The 16,355-nt window shown below is 40.6% G+C and overlaps 2 protein-coding genes across 2 annotated transcripts in view; both read right to left on the reverse strand.

Moving 5' to 3' along the window:
* The window catches only part of ptprea (protein tyrosine phosphatase receptor type Ea), a 424,624-nt gene that overhangs the window by 281,096 nt on the left and 127,173 nt on the right, over nt 1–16,355 (reverse strand). The gene's annotated exons all lie outside the window — the stretch shown is intronic.
* Nucleotides 1–16,355, reverse strand: part of psme4b (proteasome activator subunit 4b) — a 35,720-nt gene that overhangs the window by 3,223 nt on the left and 16,142 nt on the right. Inside the window, exons 19-44 of the mRNA XM_053340790.1 lie at nt 16,025–16,228; nt 14,249–14,406; nt 13,839–13,934; nt 13,686–13,741; nt 13,518–13,574; nt 13,350–13,405; nt 13,141–13,239; nt 12,987–13,049; nt 12,779–12,874; nt 12,420–12,551; nt 10,681–10,890; nt 10,444–10,580; nt 10,248–10,301; nt 9,688–9,817; nt 8,703–8,784; nt 8,200–8,353; nt 7,658–7,724; nt 7,435–7,560; nt 6,635–6,787; nt 6,420–6,524; nt 5,078–5,169; nt 4,693–4,824; nt 4,269–4,471; nt 2,878–2,963; nt 2,539–2,667; nt 1,214–1,369 (exon numbers count right to left, since the gene is read on the reverse strand). Coding sequence (XP_053196765.1) covers nt 1,214–1,369; nt 2,539–2,667; nt 2,878–2,963; nt 4,269–4,471; nt 4,693–4,824; nt 5,078–5,169; nt 6,420–6,524; nt 6,635–6,787; nt 7,435–7,560; nt 7,658–7,724; nt 8,200–8,353; nt 8,703–8,784; nt 9,688–9,817; nt 10,248–10,301; nt 10,444–10,580; nt 10,681–10,890; nt 12,420–12,551; nt 12,779–12,874; nt 12,987–13,049; nt 13,141–13,239; nt 13,350–13,405; nt 13,518–13,574; nt 13,686–13,741; nt 13,839–13,934; nt 14,249–14,406; nt 16,025–16,228 — 3,033 coding nt within the window. The remainder of the gene's footprint in view (nt 1–1,213; nt 1,370–2,538; nt 2,668–2,877; nt 2,964–4,268; nt 4,472–4,692; nt 4,825–5,077; nt 5,170–6,419; nt 6,525–6,634; nt 6,788–7,434; nt 7,561–7,657; nt 7,725–8,199; nt 8,354–8,702; nt 8,785–9,687; nt 9,818–10,247; nt 10,302–10,443; nt 10,581–10,680; nt 10,891–12,419; nt 12,552–12,778; nt 12,875–12,986; nt 13,050–13,140; nt 13,240–13,349; nt 13,406–13,517; nt 13,575–13,685; nt 13,742–13,838; nt 13,935–14,248; nt 14,407–16,024; nt 16,229–16,355) is intronic.

A 16,355-nucleotide genomic window follows, 5' to 3' on the forward strand; every position in this document is an offset into this window, starting at 1 on the left:
AAATTATGAATAAGCACTGAGTGAAGAAGCATTGAAATAGACAATGCTACATAGATGACACATTCACCAGCTGTACACTTACCAAGTTTACATAATATTAAGAGAAGCAGCTGCTTTTGTGTTTTAGACAAACCAGGCACAGCCCGGTGCTTACTGATTGCCCCCTGTACAGCCAGATCGATGGAAAGAGACAGGTTAAAGAAGGTTTTAAAAGCACTGAGACAAGTGAGACATGGATTGTTCAAAAGATGCTGCAACTCGATATTTGGAGGGACTGCTGTGTTCTGAGCTCCAGCAGTAACGCTGATTTTATTGCATTCAATAATCAATTAATAATTACAGTGGAAACTGCTTATATACTGTACTGAGGTCAGGTCAAACTGCTTACTGTAAGCGGATGATAATTATAAGCAAATCTCTTTTTCTTTTTCATTTCTCATGCAGATTACCGAATTGATATTTTTATATTTATTACATGAATATAAAGTACATGGACAGCTTTGATATTAATTGAATTTTATTGACTGTTTCAAACACTTGTTGTTTCGCTACTGCATCTCGCTGCAGTTTCTCTGCTGCATCTTATTGACTCGTTTTTGGTCGTTTGTCATAAGCTTTGAGGAGACTAACGTTTTTCACTGAGAGAAAATGACTTTTTTTATATCATGATTTCAATGTCCATGCAAGAACCAGCCTCAGATAACCAGTTTGAAGCAGAAAAGTTACCACCAGGCAATAATGGTGCCTACATATATGATCGTACATATCATATGTGTATAAGGGGAGTAAATGAACACTGTAAGAAGACTACTTGCTTAATATAAGCTAAATATTCAAACACCATCTGTATAGGTATAATTCTGTCCCAAACTTTTTGGTCAGTCTAGACAGTCATGGCATTTTATGTTTTATTACCATTATATGATTATGTTTTACTTTTAGATGTCTAACTTGACATTTTGCTACATAAGAGTGCAGGACAGCTTTATCAACAAGAAATGCACCAGAATAAGAAAACAAATTAAGATGTGAGCAGTGAGGTACAGGGTTATTTTTAAGCCGTAACTGTGTATAGAAAAGGGGGATTATGGTTTAGAGAGGAGAGACTAAGGGACAATAAATGGCCATTCATAATCCTGTGAGAATTAGACCTTAGAGAGGGGGCAACGCCTGTGTGAAACCAGTGTTTGTTCCCTTTTTGTGCATTCATTACCTCGAGCTGTTCATCTAGCAGCAGCTGCATCACCAGCTTTCGGATGCGGAGCACCTCAGCAGAAACACTGAGCAGAGTAAATAAGTTGTAGAAAACCATGATCTGGAGGTAGGTCAGCACTGAGAAGCGTGCATGCCACGACCTGCTGCCTGCCATCTAAAGAGAGAGAGAGAAAGATAGAGAGAGACAGATGGGTTAGAGGATGTTTTCTTTTAGAGTGTGAACACAAAATGAGTTGAACATGGACAAAATGCAGATATTTTGTATCATTTCATATACTTCTCTACCAGTTAATTAGGTTTTATGTTCACTGTTGAATGTCACACAATAAAAATCTTTCAGATCCAGCATAAAAACATTGGACCGTCCTCAACGTATACATATTTTAACGGACAACAGACAGAGCGGATAGAGAGACCATGCAGATTTTAGACCACGTCTTTACTTCATCCATGATTAGTTACACGGTCCAGGGAGGGGAAGATGCATAGGCTTAGATGGATGTTTATCAAGTCCCGAGACAATGGCTTCAAAAGAAGTAGAAGAAGAAAAAAGAAGTAAGACTCTGAGCCGTATTGGATCCCAAGTGCTCTGGCGCACAGATGGCAACAGCTTCACAGAAGACCGGATTTCTCAAAAGCACTGAATTATATCTGGCATGCGGGCTTACAAGAAAACCTTTTGCTGTGTGTATCAATGAGTGTATTGATGGCTTCTCGCAGAAAATCATTTGGCTGAATGCCTACCAAACAAGCAGCCACCAGTAAGTTGCAGTAAGATGGGAGCTATAGAAGTGCTACAGAGCAGAAGTATAAAATATTAGATAGCTTTCCCAAACTTGTACACACAGAACAGTTTGACATTTTGGGGAATATGGTAATTAAACCTTCTTGCTGAGAATTAAAACCAATATTTCTGGACGAGAATCAAGTATTTATACTCTTTTCCCAAAAGATAAAGAAAATATCCGTCTTTGTGACTTTCGGAGCGCTTTAGGTTCGGGTGTAAAGGTGAAGCCAAGATATGCCTTTGTACTGCTTTCACACACTTATGGATCAAATCTAAAACTGTAGATAATATGGTGAGTGGTGGAAAATTGGGGGAAAAGAAACATTTGTGGCTTGTGGAGAGAAAGTAAATTCCACAACAGAGGGGCCACTTGTGTTCAAAACCCAAGCATTACAGAGTAAGCTAAATTAAAATAGCACAGGGTACTTTTAGTCTAACAACACTTTGGGTAGCATTAGGCTCACAATGCTGACAGCAGACAGGTGGGGCAGCGTTCGTTTATGTGTGCTCTTGTGTGTCTTGTGTGTGTGTTATACCTCTTCCAGCGCTGCCAGAACTAGAGGGATGTGCTCAAGATACAGCAGGCCCTGGGACATAAGAGAGAGACACGTGCGCGCATCCTGCTTCATCTCATCATAGCTCTCATCAATCTCCACCGGGGCAATCTGCAGGGAGAGGGGAAACAGAGAGAGAGATGGAGAGAGGTAGGAAGACACAGGGCTACGCACCATTTTGAGTAAATGAAGAGAGAAATTGAGTTTAATGGGCAAGTAAGATTGAGTGGGTAATAATGCTGTGCTGGGACCTGTGTGTATGTTTGTGTGTGTGTGTGCGTGTGTGTGTGTGTGTGTGTGTGTGTGTGTGTGTGTTCTTACCTTAAAGAGGAGAGGCAGGAGCTGTAGTTGCTGGTGAACAGGAGTGGTAAAAGTTCGCCCTGCACTCGCCATCAACCATTTCAAGACTGCAAATGGCACACAAAACACACACGAACACATAAACACACACACGCAAGGTAGAAATGTTGGGTTGATGCCAAAGACTAAAAACAACTGACTTGGCGCTGTGACCTTACTGCATTGCTGTGGTAATAAAACACAATCTATCATGATTTAGTATCTAATGATTTGGATAATTTCGTAACCAGATATTTATCTGTATAATGGATATTAGAGTAATACAAGAACCTGAAAGGGCAAGAAAGATATGACATCTAAATTCAGTCTTACACAGTCATGCACCCCGACAAAAATGAGTGTAGGTATGAATAAAAATCTGCTTCAAACTAAAAAGAACCATATTTTCAAATCATTTTCTATATTTTACACATCACACCTACAGCTTGACCTTGAGAAGCAAAAAATTAAATGTAGTCATATTTAAATGTATCATGGTTGGGTTTTTTTCTTGTTTGTCTGGGTTTTTTTTAGCTTTTTTCTTCGACTGAAATCCCCAAATTGTGTCCTCAGTGGTAGCTATGGCCTTGCTTGCAGTTCCTCTAATAGCATTTGGCCATGCAGTTCAGTTTGATTTTATATGCTCAGGTTTTAAAATATAAATATCTCAGATTTCTGTAGCCACATCTTATGGGAAAGAGATACTGTCGATGGATTTTGTAAATTAAATCTTTCAGCACTGTAAGCACCAACAATGAAATCCACCTCCAAATCACCCCCGTTGTATAAGGTCAGGAACAGAAATATCTCAGGGCAGGTAGATATTAAAACTATCAAACTATCTGCATCCGGATAGATATCAGCAGAGGTAAGTGTGGAAATATGTTTTTGATATTTGTATCAACTGACCCTTTAACTGAATATAACAAAAAAAAATGTTATATGAGAAATTGCTGAAAAACAAAATTAACATAATGATTAAACTGCAGCTGAAGACTTGTTTGTAATGCACATGAGTAATACAATCAAATACAGATGACTGCACTATGTGGCCTGTACAGAAGTTAATATTAGAGACACCCTCCCAAATATTGAGTTGACCTCCTTTACACAGCCCATAACTTATTTTTGAAAGACATCCTTGAAATCCCCTTTATCTATACCTCACTACTCTTTAAAGTAGATTTTAAAAGGTGAAATCAATATGGGATTACAGCTTTAAGCTTGTTTCATTTGGCTTCTACATGTCAGTCTATTTCATCAAGAGGACAAGCTGTCCTAGTATATATATTTTTCCCACAGCCACTGTCTACCCCTGGTCTACACTATGTCCATCCACCACACAGTTTACATGCTTGCATCCACATTCTGACCCGTCTTGAGCAGTTTGACAGCCTGGGTGCGCTCATCCGTCTCCTGGGTGTTCTCCTCGTGGACGTGGTTGTGGATCTCTGGCTCTGATGTGAGGGGCTTGAGTCGCTCTAGGACCCGAGTGACAAAGTCTGCCACGTGGGGGGAGGAGGTGGTCCTGGTGTGTGGCAGGGCCACGTCTATCATGAAGATATAGGTCAGGACACTGGAGAGAGAGTGGAGGAAAAGGAAACAAAGGGGGAAAAATAGAAAGAGGAGATGGAAAAAGTAAAAAGAAAACTGAATAGAAGCAGTTCAGACAGATAGATTAAGATAAATAGAGGCTTAGAATTAAGCAGCCCAAACAGTGCACACAAGTTAAATACATTAACCTATTTAAACATGATTATATAATTCTGAAAAGATAACGCCAAGTTAATTTGGTACCTGCCAATGCGCTCCCTGACATTCTTATACACCTGGGTGAGTTTGGGCTCCAGGTAATCCAGCAGCCTGTGCAGCAATTCAGACACTCTCCACTGCTGCTGGGCCAGACCACCTTGAAGCACATACAGCAAACTGACAGAGACAAAGAGAAAGGGGGATGGAAGGAGGATGAGGGGGGTATTGCAGCATGTCACCTCACATCAGCTCAGGTTACTACTGCAGCCTGAAATCAGAAACCTCTGAAATACTGTAGATGACATAAACACAGTCTGTATAGATATCCATGCACACGCACGCACACACACACACACACACACACACACACACACACACACACACACACACACACACACACACACACACACACACACACACACACACATACCTTGCGTCTCTGAATGAGCCGCCCTCTCCACTGAGCGGGCTCTCCATCAGCAGCTCAAACAGCCAGTGGAGTTTCCTGGGGTCCCGACCCTCCTACGGAAGACAGCCAATACACAATAAGGTTATATTTTCAGGTGTGCAAGATGTATTCATCCACTGAGCTGTGACTTGCAGCAACTGTATGCACAGATTCCCACACTTTTACTTCCAGTGTAAACAGAATAAACTAGTTCCTGGTTCAAAATAAGTCAGCAGAACAACCAACAGGAAATGGTACAGGTATGTGTTGCGTTTTTCACAGTTTCTCCCTGAAGACTTTAACAGGAGCAAATTGGTCGATTTTATGTTGTCACTGATCAAAACGTTATATTTCTTGCTGCAATAATAGCTAATGTAGGCAACAATAGTTTACAGTAAACATTGTCCTCCTGTGAAAAGTACACTTGTACAAAAGTGTCTGGTAAGGCTGCACAGAAAAATGATGAAACAAATGTCTGCGGCTGAAGACTATGCGTCTACTGTACCCAATTTTTCCCTCCTGGATGTCGAAATCATTGACAATGAACGAACGGCTTGCTGACCCCGAATTTTAGACCTGACGTCAAGCATGTTTGTTTACAATGATTGGATCAGGGTAAGCCAATCAGAGCAGAGTAGGGCGGGTCGTGACTTTGCAAACCTGGTAAAAAAAAAAATCACCTACTGTACAGTGGTGCTTTGAACTAAATACTAATGTTAGCATGGCAACACAAACAACAATGGCCAAGTTAGCATGTTCACATCTTAGTTTGGAGTTTGCTGATTAAAAATTGAACACAAAGTACAGCTGAGGCATTAGTTTTACAGATTTATAAACTAAGATTCTGACCTTGTGACGACATTAGAGGAAAAGTGAAGAACTAGCAAAGATTTTTATCTTATTAAGAGGGACATGAATGTAAGTACCAAATTTCATGGCAATAGTTGTTGAGACATTTGACTCAAAACAACATATGTGAACCTCATGATGGCCTGAGAGAAAAGGTCAGAGAATAATTAGGATGCATCCTTTGGGAACCATAAACTTATGTCTGTTCAGTATTTTTGTATGAATCCATCAACTAGATGTTGAGATATTTCAGTCTGGACCACAGTTGGCCCCTACAGCCACAACTAAGAGTGTTTGTGCTGCAAATGGTTTTTTCAAAATCCAATTTTCACCCAAACATTTGTTTTATTGATTTTAAAAAATCTGATCTTCACCATTTGTATAAGGAAGATAAACAGAGAGATTCCAGAGATTTGTTTAATGAGCCCTAAGCCATGGTGCGTGGGGCGTATTTGTATGCATGTGAGCAACTTACACAGGCAGTAGCGATGCAGGTGCCCCAGTCTGTGAAGCTTTCCACTGTGATGTTGCTTAATGCTGTCCTGATCAAAGGGCACAAAAGCTGCCATAACCTGTCCACCTGAACACACGCACACACAGAAAATAATGAAAGTTTTTATTAATATTGACTTTTCTTATCAAAAAATAGTGCAGTGTGTGTATTTGCTGCTGCGCGTGTGTGTCCAGTACCTTGCTGAAACTCCAGAGTTTGCTGCCTCTGATTAGTCCTGCAGTAATCTCACACACACAGCGCTGGGAGCTCTCATGGGGGTCGCTGGCAAGCTGCTCTAGGTGAGGCCACAGTAACGGCAGGAACACGTCTCCATAGTTACGAAACAGCCCCTGTCAATCAAGCGTGCATGGAGGTTTGTTCGATGTGCGGGAACCAAGATTTTTTTTTTTACCAAAGAAAGACAGATTACGGTTATTCATTTGACGGCAGTGTACTGTCAGCTGTCTGAAGGAGAGCAATGAATTCCAGTTTTGTGGAGTTCAATTCAGCCTTGGCTGGAGGTGGTATGCTGTGTCACTTCTTTGTAAAAGGTTTGCCAGATCGATAGAGGCTGAGAGTTTAACCTTAATCCTACCGACTGGGGTACCCGCAGATCCCAGATGTATACTTTTAGTCATATCTCACAGGTGCTTTATTTTATCATTCCAATTTTTCAGTTTGTTCCTAATGACTTCATATCATTGTTTACTGTTTCTGTTGTAATTAGTGCTTTTTAGAAACACTAATGTATTGAGGTCCTGGGGGGCCCCAGTCAAAAGCACCCTATTCCCCACATGCAGTTTTAATAGATGGAACTATTTAAAGAATTCAGAATTAGGGGGGTGCTTTACACAATATGCAAACTGTTTTTCAAATGACATTAATTAAACAACTAAAAATGTTTTAAGAAGAAATCATTTAACATTTTGCTAGTTTATTCTTGGGGGAATAGTCCCTGTATGTTAAAGATGTTGGTAGGATGAGGGTTAAGTTGCACCTTGAAGAGACAGAAGCGTCTGGGATTGAAGCTGTCTTTTCCTTTCCGATCCTCCAGAGAGAGAAACCCTATAAGCTGGTCAATAAACTCTGGGTCCGAGAAATATTCAAAAATGATCTTTTCACCCTGAGTGACACACAAACAAACACCAGATGTAATAACAGTAATACCGAAGCATCGCTGAACAATTTTGTGTGTGGTACAGTACTGCATGTGCACACACCTCACTCATCTCCTCATACGGCAGGTCATCTTGTTGCTTTTCAGAAGCTGCATAGATCATCATTTCTCTGAGAGGAACGGGAGACAAAGAAGAGGCTGCTGTGATTTATAGATAACAGCAGAGAGAAAATATGGATAGACACATACTGTCTTCAAATGAGCAGCAAGGATAAATGAATGATTAAAAAGTCAGTTAGTCAGCAAGCCGTCCGCATACCGACACAGCCAGCAAGCCAGCTTTCCACCTATACATCAATTCTTCTATCTAGGCCATGCAGTAAGTCGTTCAGTCAGCCTTATCTAGGCCAGGCCATGACAGGAAGTCACTGCATCTCCCCTGCTAGTTATCCAGCCACTGAGATCAGTCACCCAGCAGTTAATCAGACATAAAGTTAGCCACAAAGCCAAAAAGACAAGTATCAAATCAACCCGGCAGTTAAGTCAATCAGCTGTTTAGCTCCATTCAACCAGGCAGTTAATCAGCTTTCCAGTTTCTAAATCCACCGGCCTAACACTTAGTGTAGTGTCAGTGATTCTCTTTACCTCGGCCATGAATAGTAGCCACAGTGTGTTTTTTCCACATAATGCAGAGAGTCCCACTGCTCCTGAGAAAGAGGTAGGTTGTTGCTGTCGTACTGTAACCATTTATTCCCCTCACGATCCCCTATACACACACCTTCCGGATCCTCTATACCACCTAAACACACAAAACAAATAGATTAAAAGGCATTAACATACAGATGTAAGCAATTTTCAGGTTTTGTTTGTATGTGAGTGAGTGTTTTTTGGTCTTCCTCCACTGTTGGAAAGTTGCCCTGTTTCTAGACACAGAAAATCGGTAGGAAAGATTTTTTAATTTAATACACTGTATCTTGTATGAGATTTATGCCCTGATCTTATTGCTCACTCAACAGAAAATCACCACACAATTGGTTTGTACATGAAAATACATGACATAAATTAGAACAGCTAATTCTTGGGTTTCCTATAAATTAAACAACTAAATGTAAGAGTTGTATATATGATTGTGTTTTGTGTATACTCACTAATTTCTGATGGTTTCACTGACACTTTCTGTGCTGGTCGTTTCAGCTGTTTAAGGATAGCGGCCACTGCTGCAATTGCCGCCTAGAGAGAGAGAGAGACATTTTTCCTCATCTTAATTGTTGGTGTGGAGGTTCTGAACTCAACGTTGATGCCACATCAGTGACACATTTATATCCACACCTACAAATAGCACACTTTAAATGGGACCACACACAAACACAGCGGCGACTCCAGGTCTGCTAAAAATGTGCTGAAGGTACAAAAAGTTCTGTCTTTACCAGAATTTGTTTTACACTTTATAGCTGAATATGCACAGCTCAGTCTCTGTTTTACATTATTCTCTGGCACTCCTACTGCACTCTTTTATGTATTGCTGCTGCTTTTAATCATACTTAGTTCTTTAGCTACTCTGCTTGCACTTTTTCCACTGGCCTCTTTGGGATTTGCCCATTTGTTGCAGTCAATTTCTTGTCTGCATTGTTGTATTGTTAATGAAATGCATATATTTGTCACCTTGACCTCACAGAGTAACAACATTTTCCTTAACTGTATACTTGTATATGGATAAAAGACACTTGAACTTTAAACTAAGTGTGTCCTCAATCAATACAACATACTAATTCAATGCAGGTTATGTAGGAGTATGCAGTGTATTCACATAGAAAAATGAGGAAAGATAAGTATATTCCAAGAAGCCAGCATGCATAATAAAAAAAACACTTGATTGTTGAGTGTGCTGTTGATGGCATGAATTAGTATCCAACAATACACCCGACATACTAGACATTTTGCTTTCTCCTTGTGTAGTGAACTATTGTATGATTTCCCCTTGACATAAAATGTTTGCTGACTTCTTGTATGTTAACTGAAAACTATAAACATGGTGGAAATATCCTACATGTTACTGTCAACTGCTCTACCATTCATCATTACTGAAATCCGAACAAACACAAATCTAATAGACATACACACAGGACCACAGACCTTGCGTATGCTGATAGAGTCATGTATGAGGCTCTGTGTGAAGTAGAGGACAGCGTCAGGGGGCAGTGGATGATCATCCCTCAGGAGGAGGGACAACAGGTCCGCGGCCATGTGCTCAAACTTCCAGGGCCTGATTCACAAGCATACATGCAATGGACAAGCAGACGAGCTTTAGGACCTTTAGATTAATGACCCTCGTTGGTAATTGACTGAGAAGTGTTATTACTGTGGCAGAAATAGCAATGCATAATTTTGTATTGTTATGAAGTATCGTTTTTAATTAGCATTCATGGTGAGTCTCTGTCGTTTCAAATTTTTATTTTTAACTGGAACCATATTGTTTTCTTTATTTAAAAGACTGACTAGAGGCTATAAGAGGAGCAAAGTGTTATCAATGTATTTGCAGCTGCTACTGGTTGTTAATGAATTGCATTTTAGATACATAATGCACACTGTATGGAATAGCATAACTAATGTTCTGTATGCTGACATCTTTTATATACATTTGCATAGCAAATACATATACATATAATATGTATACAGATGGAAGGAAAACCTACAGCTCTCTGTCTTCAAGGCAGTCCAAGAGATCATTGACCAGCTTCTCATATTTCCTGGACAAATGAAAAGCAGATTGTATTCATTTGTGCTCTAGCTCTTCTGCAACCTTGATGAAGACTAAGAAAGTATTGAAAATGAATGAATGAATGAATGAATGAATAATAACAGCTATTGTAATCCAGTTTATATTCCTACCTTGCAGCGACCACGTTTCTGATTCGCTGACGTTGAAGCCCCTCCTTCAGCTCCTCTACAGAGGGTGCCTCCAAACAAGGCGCTGGATTTTCAGACTGCATGATTTCATTTGCTATGTCTACACAGTTTTCAGATACCTGGGGGTGGAGATGGAGAAAAGGAGTAATATGTAAAAGGCAAATATAAAACAGATCAGGTGAGGGGAGTGAATTGACTATTAATGGTAGTGTTGCTCACAGTAAAATAGATCCCGATGGTGTCGTGCTGGCGATGGATCCTGTCTGTGACGTCATCAAGCAGTCGACCAATGGAGGGCTTCTCCAGGTTCATGGAGGGTGACAGGCCACAGCGGACCAGAGCAGGCCACATCTCTCCGACACAGTCCCAGTCCCTCGCACTAGCCTGACATATACCGCTTTGCACAACCAGCAGGCAGTACAGGGCACCCTGAGCATGACATACATACGGGATGAGGACACATGACAAGCTGATCTGTGGCACAGGCAAATGGACAGTCATGTGCTGCTGAATTAGAAGCTGGATCCTTCACTACCTGCATTTCTAAGCTAAATATGTCAAAAGGGGCTGACAAGGGCAGTCCTGCTTTAAAGGATCTTCTAAATGCATGCACAGAAATGTAGCCTTTGGTCTGAAAGTGAAGGACAGAAGCTGTGTATCCTTGCAGCTCAAATAATCTACAAAGCACCGGCCATTTGTTAATTGGTCATTCAGGCATTCAGACATCAAATATTTCACTTGAATGAGTTCAATTAAAATGCCACAGCAGGATGTAAATGATAGAAGCCACACATAAACGCCATTGTTCTCGTTAGCAGAACGGACATCAAATTAATTTAATTACAGGGTGTGAAAAATGGAAGTTACATGGACATGTCCACCATTAAACTTCTGCACTGTTTGCCAGTTGTCGGTCATGTCTTGTATTTTACCACGGGTTTTATATGACATTTAAGGTCAACTTCCTCGTGGTAAACCTTTGGTGGTTAATATCTGACTTTGTGAGCCGTGAGTGTCTGTGAGAGTAGACTGTGTCATCTGGGAATAGAGCAGGTTCAGATAACACCTTTCATGTCGCCGCACACTTGGGAGGATCCAGACCCTCAAATTGTCTAATTGTACAAATTATCCAATCTTATCTTAATCATCATAACTTGTCTCTAAGGTTTGTCCTACCAATTCATAAATTTTCTCTTCATTTGCTGGAGGAGAAATGTTTCTCTGTGCTCACCTTTGATCTGAGTTTAAGACGTGTAAGTACAAGAATTATTTTGTGACATCAAATCTAAGTAGGAAACATCTTGTGTGTAGTAGTTTAGTAATATTTTCCATATTCGTAAATTGTTGATTTGTTTTTCAAAGAAGGATAAGTAAATGTGGTTTTAAAAACATTTAACTATGTCATTTATTATTTTTATAGTATAAGGTCTATAATTTCAACTGGATAACCTGTTTACATAGAGCTTTTCGTTTGTGTGAATATTGACTGATGAAGGTTATGTCTTTAGTAGAATTTTAAAAGACTGACAGCTTTATATAGATGTTTAATACAAGACTAATCCACATTGTTGCTGCTCTGACAGAAAGTGCCCTATTATTCTAGTCTGGGAATGTTCAACAACAACTCTGCAGACCTCAGGCTATGAGCAGGAGTATAAGGAGAGAGAAGAGAGAGAGAAGGTCAACGAGGTAGGATCGGGTAAGCACTATGCCAGGCCTGTGTCTTAAAAACAAGCTGTAAAAATCAGTGCTGTGGGCCACAGGTAAACGATGCAGTAGAGCCAGAATGGGAGAAATGTGCTCCAATTTTCTACTTCTTGAGAGTATTCTCTTGGTTTTATATATGGCACATACTGAAGACCCTCAAGTACCACGGACAGTGACCATCATGAGAAAGCTCAGAGCAACAACTTCCTTTGTCAGCATGTATTATGTGAATAGGTGCTTGTGTGTAATACCTTGAACTGCTGTTGTGTTCCAGTGGTGTGTTGTGGTGAGAGCAGCTGTAGGATTCTGGGAATCAAATCTCTGTAGGAGAAACTATAGGTTCCCATTGCGACCGTCAGCACATTCTGGGCCCTGCTACGTACCTGCAAGGACACACACAACCACAACCACAAACACACACGCACACACAAACACAAACACAGAGACACATACACAGATGCACATGGATGCACTCTCAATTAATTTTTATTTCACAAGAGCTATTTATGTTAATACCACCAGGAAACTGGGAACCAGCAGATGTTCTGATCGGATTTTTCTTGTTAAAACAAACGACTGAATTAATTAATGTGTGCTGTGTTGGTTTTACCTGGCTGTAAGTGCTGGTTGACAGCAGCAGCAGATCACAGAGCAGCTCCTGATGGACTACTTTATATTCACTGCCCTCAACCACCAGCTTCCGCATCTAATGACACAGAAATGCAGTATTTAAATATTATCATACATCTTATCTCGTGTGCATGTGATTGTAGCTACATGTGTGCCCTTGCAGGAAGCCTGTGTGTTGTTAAACTAACCTCATGCTGGAGCAAAACCCGGTCAATGAGCAGTGCTCTAATGTGCTGCTTTTTCCCATGAAGCTGCAGAGGGAGAGGCGACATACTTAAATCACCGCAAGTGACGTAGTGAAACTGACAACAATCAGGAGCCTTGTTTGCTCTTCCAACTCACCCTGTTTTCCATAGACTTTTTGACTAGAGTGAAGCTTTTCCAGCGTGAGTCAAACTCCTTCTTGTGAATGCCTCGGAAAAACATGAGGTCACTGATGATCTGCAGTCAGACAAAAGACTCTGTCAAAATTTTGCTGCAGGATAAGAATAATAACATTTCAGACCAGAATAATAGAAAAATCACAAACTACAAGGCGAGGGGCTGGGCACCTTAATGATGACGAATAGTGACTTTGTATCATCCTCCGAGTGCTCCAAGATGTGATCTGGTTGGTAAAGAGTGGACAGGATTGAATTGTGCATTACCATCACATTCTAAACAGAGTGAGTGGTTAAGAGTTGAGAGTATAGTGGAGTTACACTAAAATCTTCACTCACGTAGCAGCAGTCTCATAGTTTGACAGATGGACTCTCTGTAGTTCTCCCGTGAATCATCTGGAGAGGAGGAGACACACAGATGTCCCACATGGACACAGAATGCGGGATGAGCGGTTTTATCACCCACTGAAATTGTTGGGAGAGCATCTACTTGTGCATGTGTCTTACCGTACTCAACGCCTATATACAGCTTGATCTCCCCAAGGTTCACCATAGAGGGCACGCTGACGAGAAGAAAAAATACACAAAGCAAAACGTGACAAGCCTGCATAATCATGTGTGTTTTTATAAACAGTGATTATGTGAAGCTGCGAGACTCACAGGTCAGATACGTGTGGTCCTTCCAGAGGGGGCAACAGGCTTCCAGCTCCAAGAAGGCAGTGCTGCACAACAGCAAGGCTCTGCAACAGCTCTTCCCTGTGAATCAGGCCACACATTACAAACCTGTCATGCATCTATTACATGAATTCAAATCTATAATGGCAAGTATATAATAATGTTTCAGCACTCTAAAGCGACTTAATCCAACTTTTCCTCCCTTTGAGCACTTGATTAGGCCACTTCAAAAGCGTAAAGACACATTAAAAACAGATGTCATATTTCAGGTTTCATTTTTGGCCCTACACAAATCTAATTCTTCAGTTATGAAAGGCTACAGTTTTCTTTGTTGTTTTTAGTGCGTTTGCCTGATTACATCCAGAAATGAAGAAATGAGAAAAACTGCAGCACACCTGCTCATTGGCTGATCTCCAGAGACGTGGCCCTTGATTCGCTGTAGCTCAGGGTGCAGGAGGCGGGACAGCAGCTGGAAAACAAAGTTCTCCTCCTCCTGACTTGGCACATGCCAACACACACCCAAGGCTGCCACATCTCCAGCTCTGCCCCAGTCCTGGAGAGAACGAGAGAGAGAGAGTAGCGTTCTCAGAAAGTTGCATGCAGAGTGAGAGAGAGCTGCAGTTCTTCCACTGGAACAGCTGGCAAGAAAAAGAGCATAACCAGTCCACCCCAAAACCACAGACCTGACAAACCAGAAAATACATCAAATCTACACGAAATAAAGAATGAGTGATCCTGAACTGCAGATGGAAAGAGGTCAGCATTTGAAACTGTTGAAAGGAACAAAGGAATGTAGCTGTAATTACTGCCACCTAGACATTATAACAGAATCGCATTTCTCTTGGCCGCATGAAAACAAAAAAATATGCCAAGGTTTAACGAAAACTATTCCAGAAAAGCTTTTCTCTTAGGTGACAACAGAAATACTTCTGGGTAAACAATTCAGCTAGTCTCCTCATGCCACAAAGTAAAAAAAAACTGAATAGAAACCGTCTTTGAACTTAGCTGTCTTAAAGCGAGATTATACAACTTGTACTTGTGCTACTTTTTACATATTGTTTTTTAGCATTTATCATATCCTGTTGTGTAATCACAGCTCAGAAGGTGGGATCAAGAGTGGGGATGTCAACGTCCTTGCTGCATTCAAGAAAAATAGTAACAAGCCGGGATGAGATCAACACACCTGTACAAGCTGCTGTGAGAGTAGAGTATGAACAGAAACTCTTAAATCAACATCTTTCTATGATTAATGTGAAAAATGGCTCCTAGCAACCAATTTTGCACGGAAAATAAAAACAAAATAAACCCAACCGCCAAAGAAATCAGGCTGAATCAATGAAGTAAGAATAAATCAATTCATTTTAATTATTACACTAGCGGTATGTGCTGTTTAACAAAATATGACTTATGCTTAGTTTATCATTGCATTATAATATTGTCAGAATAGTGGTTCCCAATCTTTTTGGTTCATGACACATAAAAATGAGGAAGTCTACTTGTAAACCCTGATGTGTGGACGTGAGTTGTGAGCAGTTCTCTCTAATTGCTTGTGTTTTTAAAGGCTTGAAAATATTATATATATTTCACAACAAAGAAGCAAAAACATGTATATGTCTTTGTTAATCATCACATAATTTTTGTCTTTCAGTAAGTACATATTGTGGTTTTCACTATTGTCTTTTTTATCCCTTATCTACTATTCCCCTTTCTGTACAGTATACTTCATGAAAATAGAAATGACATTACAATAACTGAACCTGTAACATCCAATTTAATTAAACCGTGAGAGGCAATCATTGTTTCCTGTAACAGACTAGATACTGTAATGAGTCTAGGCTGAGCAAACCTTAAGAAGCTACAGGCAAAATGCATTTTTCGCTTCTAATAAAGTCACTGTAAAGTAATTTCACTATGCGCTGGTTAATTTTGATCATCACCTAAGATGTTCCTGTGACCGACCAGCACCTGATTGAAAATACTGGCTGTGCATTAAGAGTTCTGTTCACTCTAATAGCTCTGTTGACAGCCAATTTGCCCCCTAGGACATTAGCAAATAACGTGGTTAGACCCAAGGAAGTGGATTTAACTCATGTTAGTTTGTAAGATGAAATAATGGTCATTGTTGTGTCTCGTCAAGTGCCATAAAGCATTGAAGCAGTATGTGTGTTTACCCGTATAGGTAGGTCAGTATCAAATCCTCCAGGGGTGCTGCGGTACTCGGTGGGATAGATGAGGGACAGCGAGCGGAGTGTGTGCTCCAGCAGACTGCAGGCGAGTGTGTACGCCCGTTTACAGCGCAGACGCACGCATATACCCAGGATCCGCTCCAGGTCCCCTTGGTATTTTAACAGCTGTTCACCATCCACACGGGTTACCTAAAAACAACACACACACAAGCATGCACACAAACACACACACACACACAGACACGGGCAATTCAGTGGAGAATTGTGTCTTAAATATTGAGGTTCTCTAGTAAATCACAGCATCTGGCTCGCTCCC

The sequence above is a fragment of the Scomber japonicus genome, chromosome 20 (genome assembly GCF_027409825.1).
Source record: "Scomber japonicus isolate fScoJap1 chromosome 20, fScoJap1.pri, whole genome shotgun sequence".
Classification (NCBI taxonomy): Eukaryota; Metazoa; Chordata; class Actinopteri; order Scombriformes; family Scombridae; genus Scomber; species Scomber japonicus.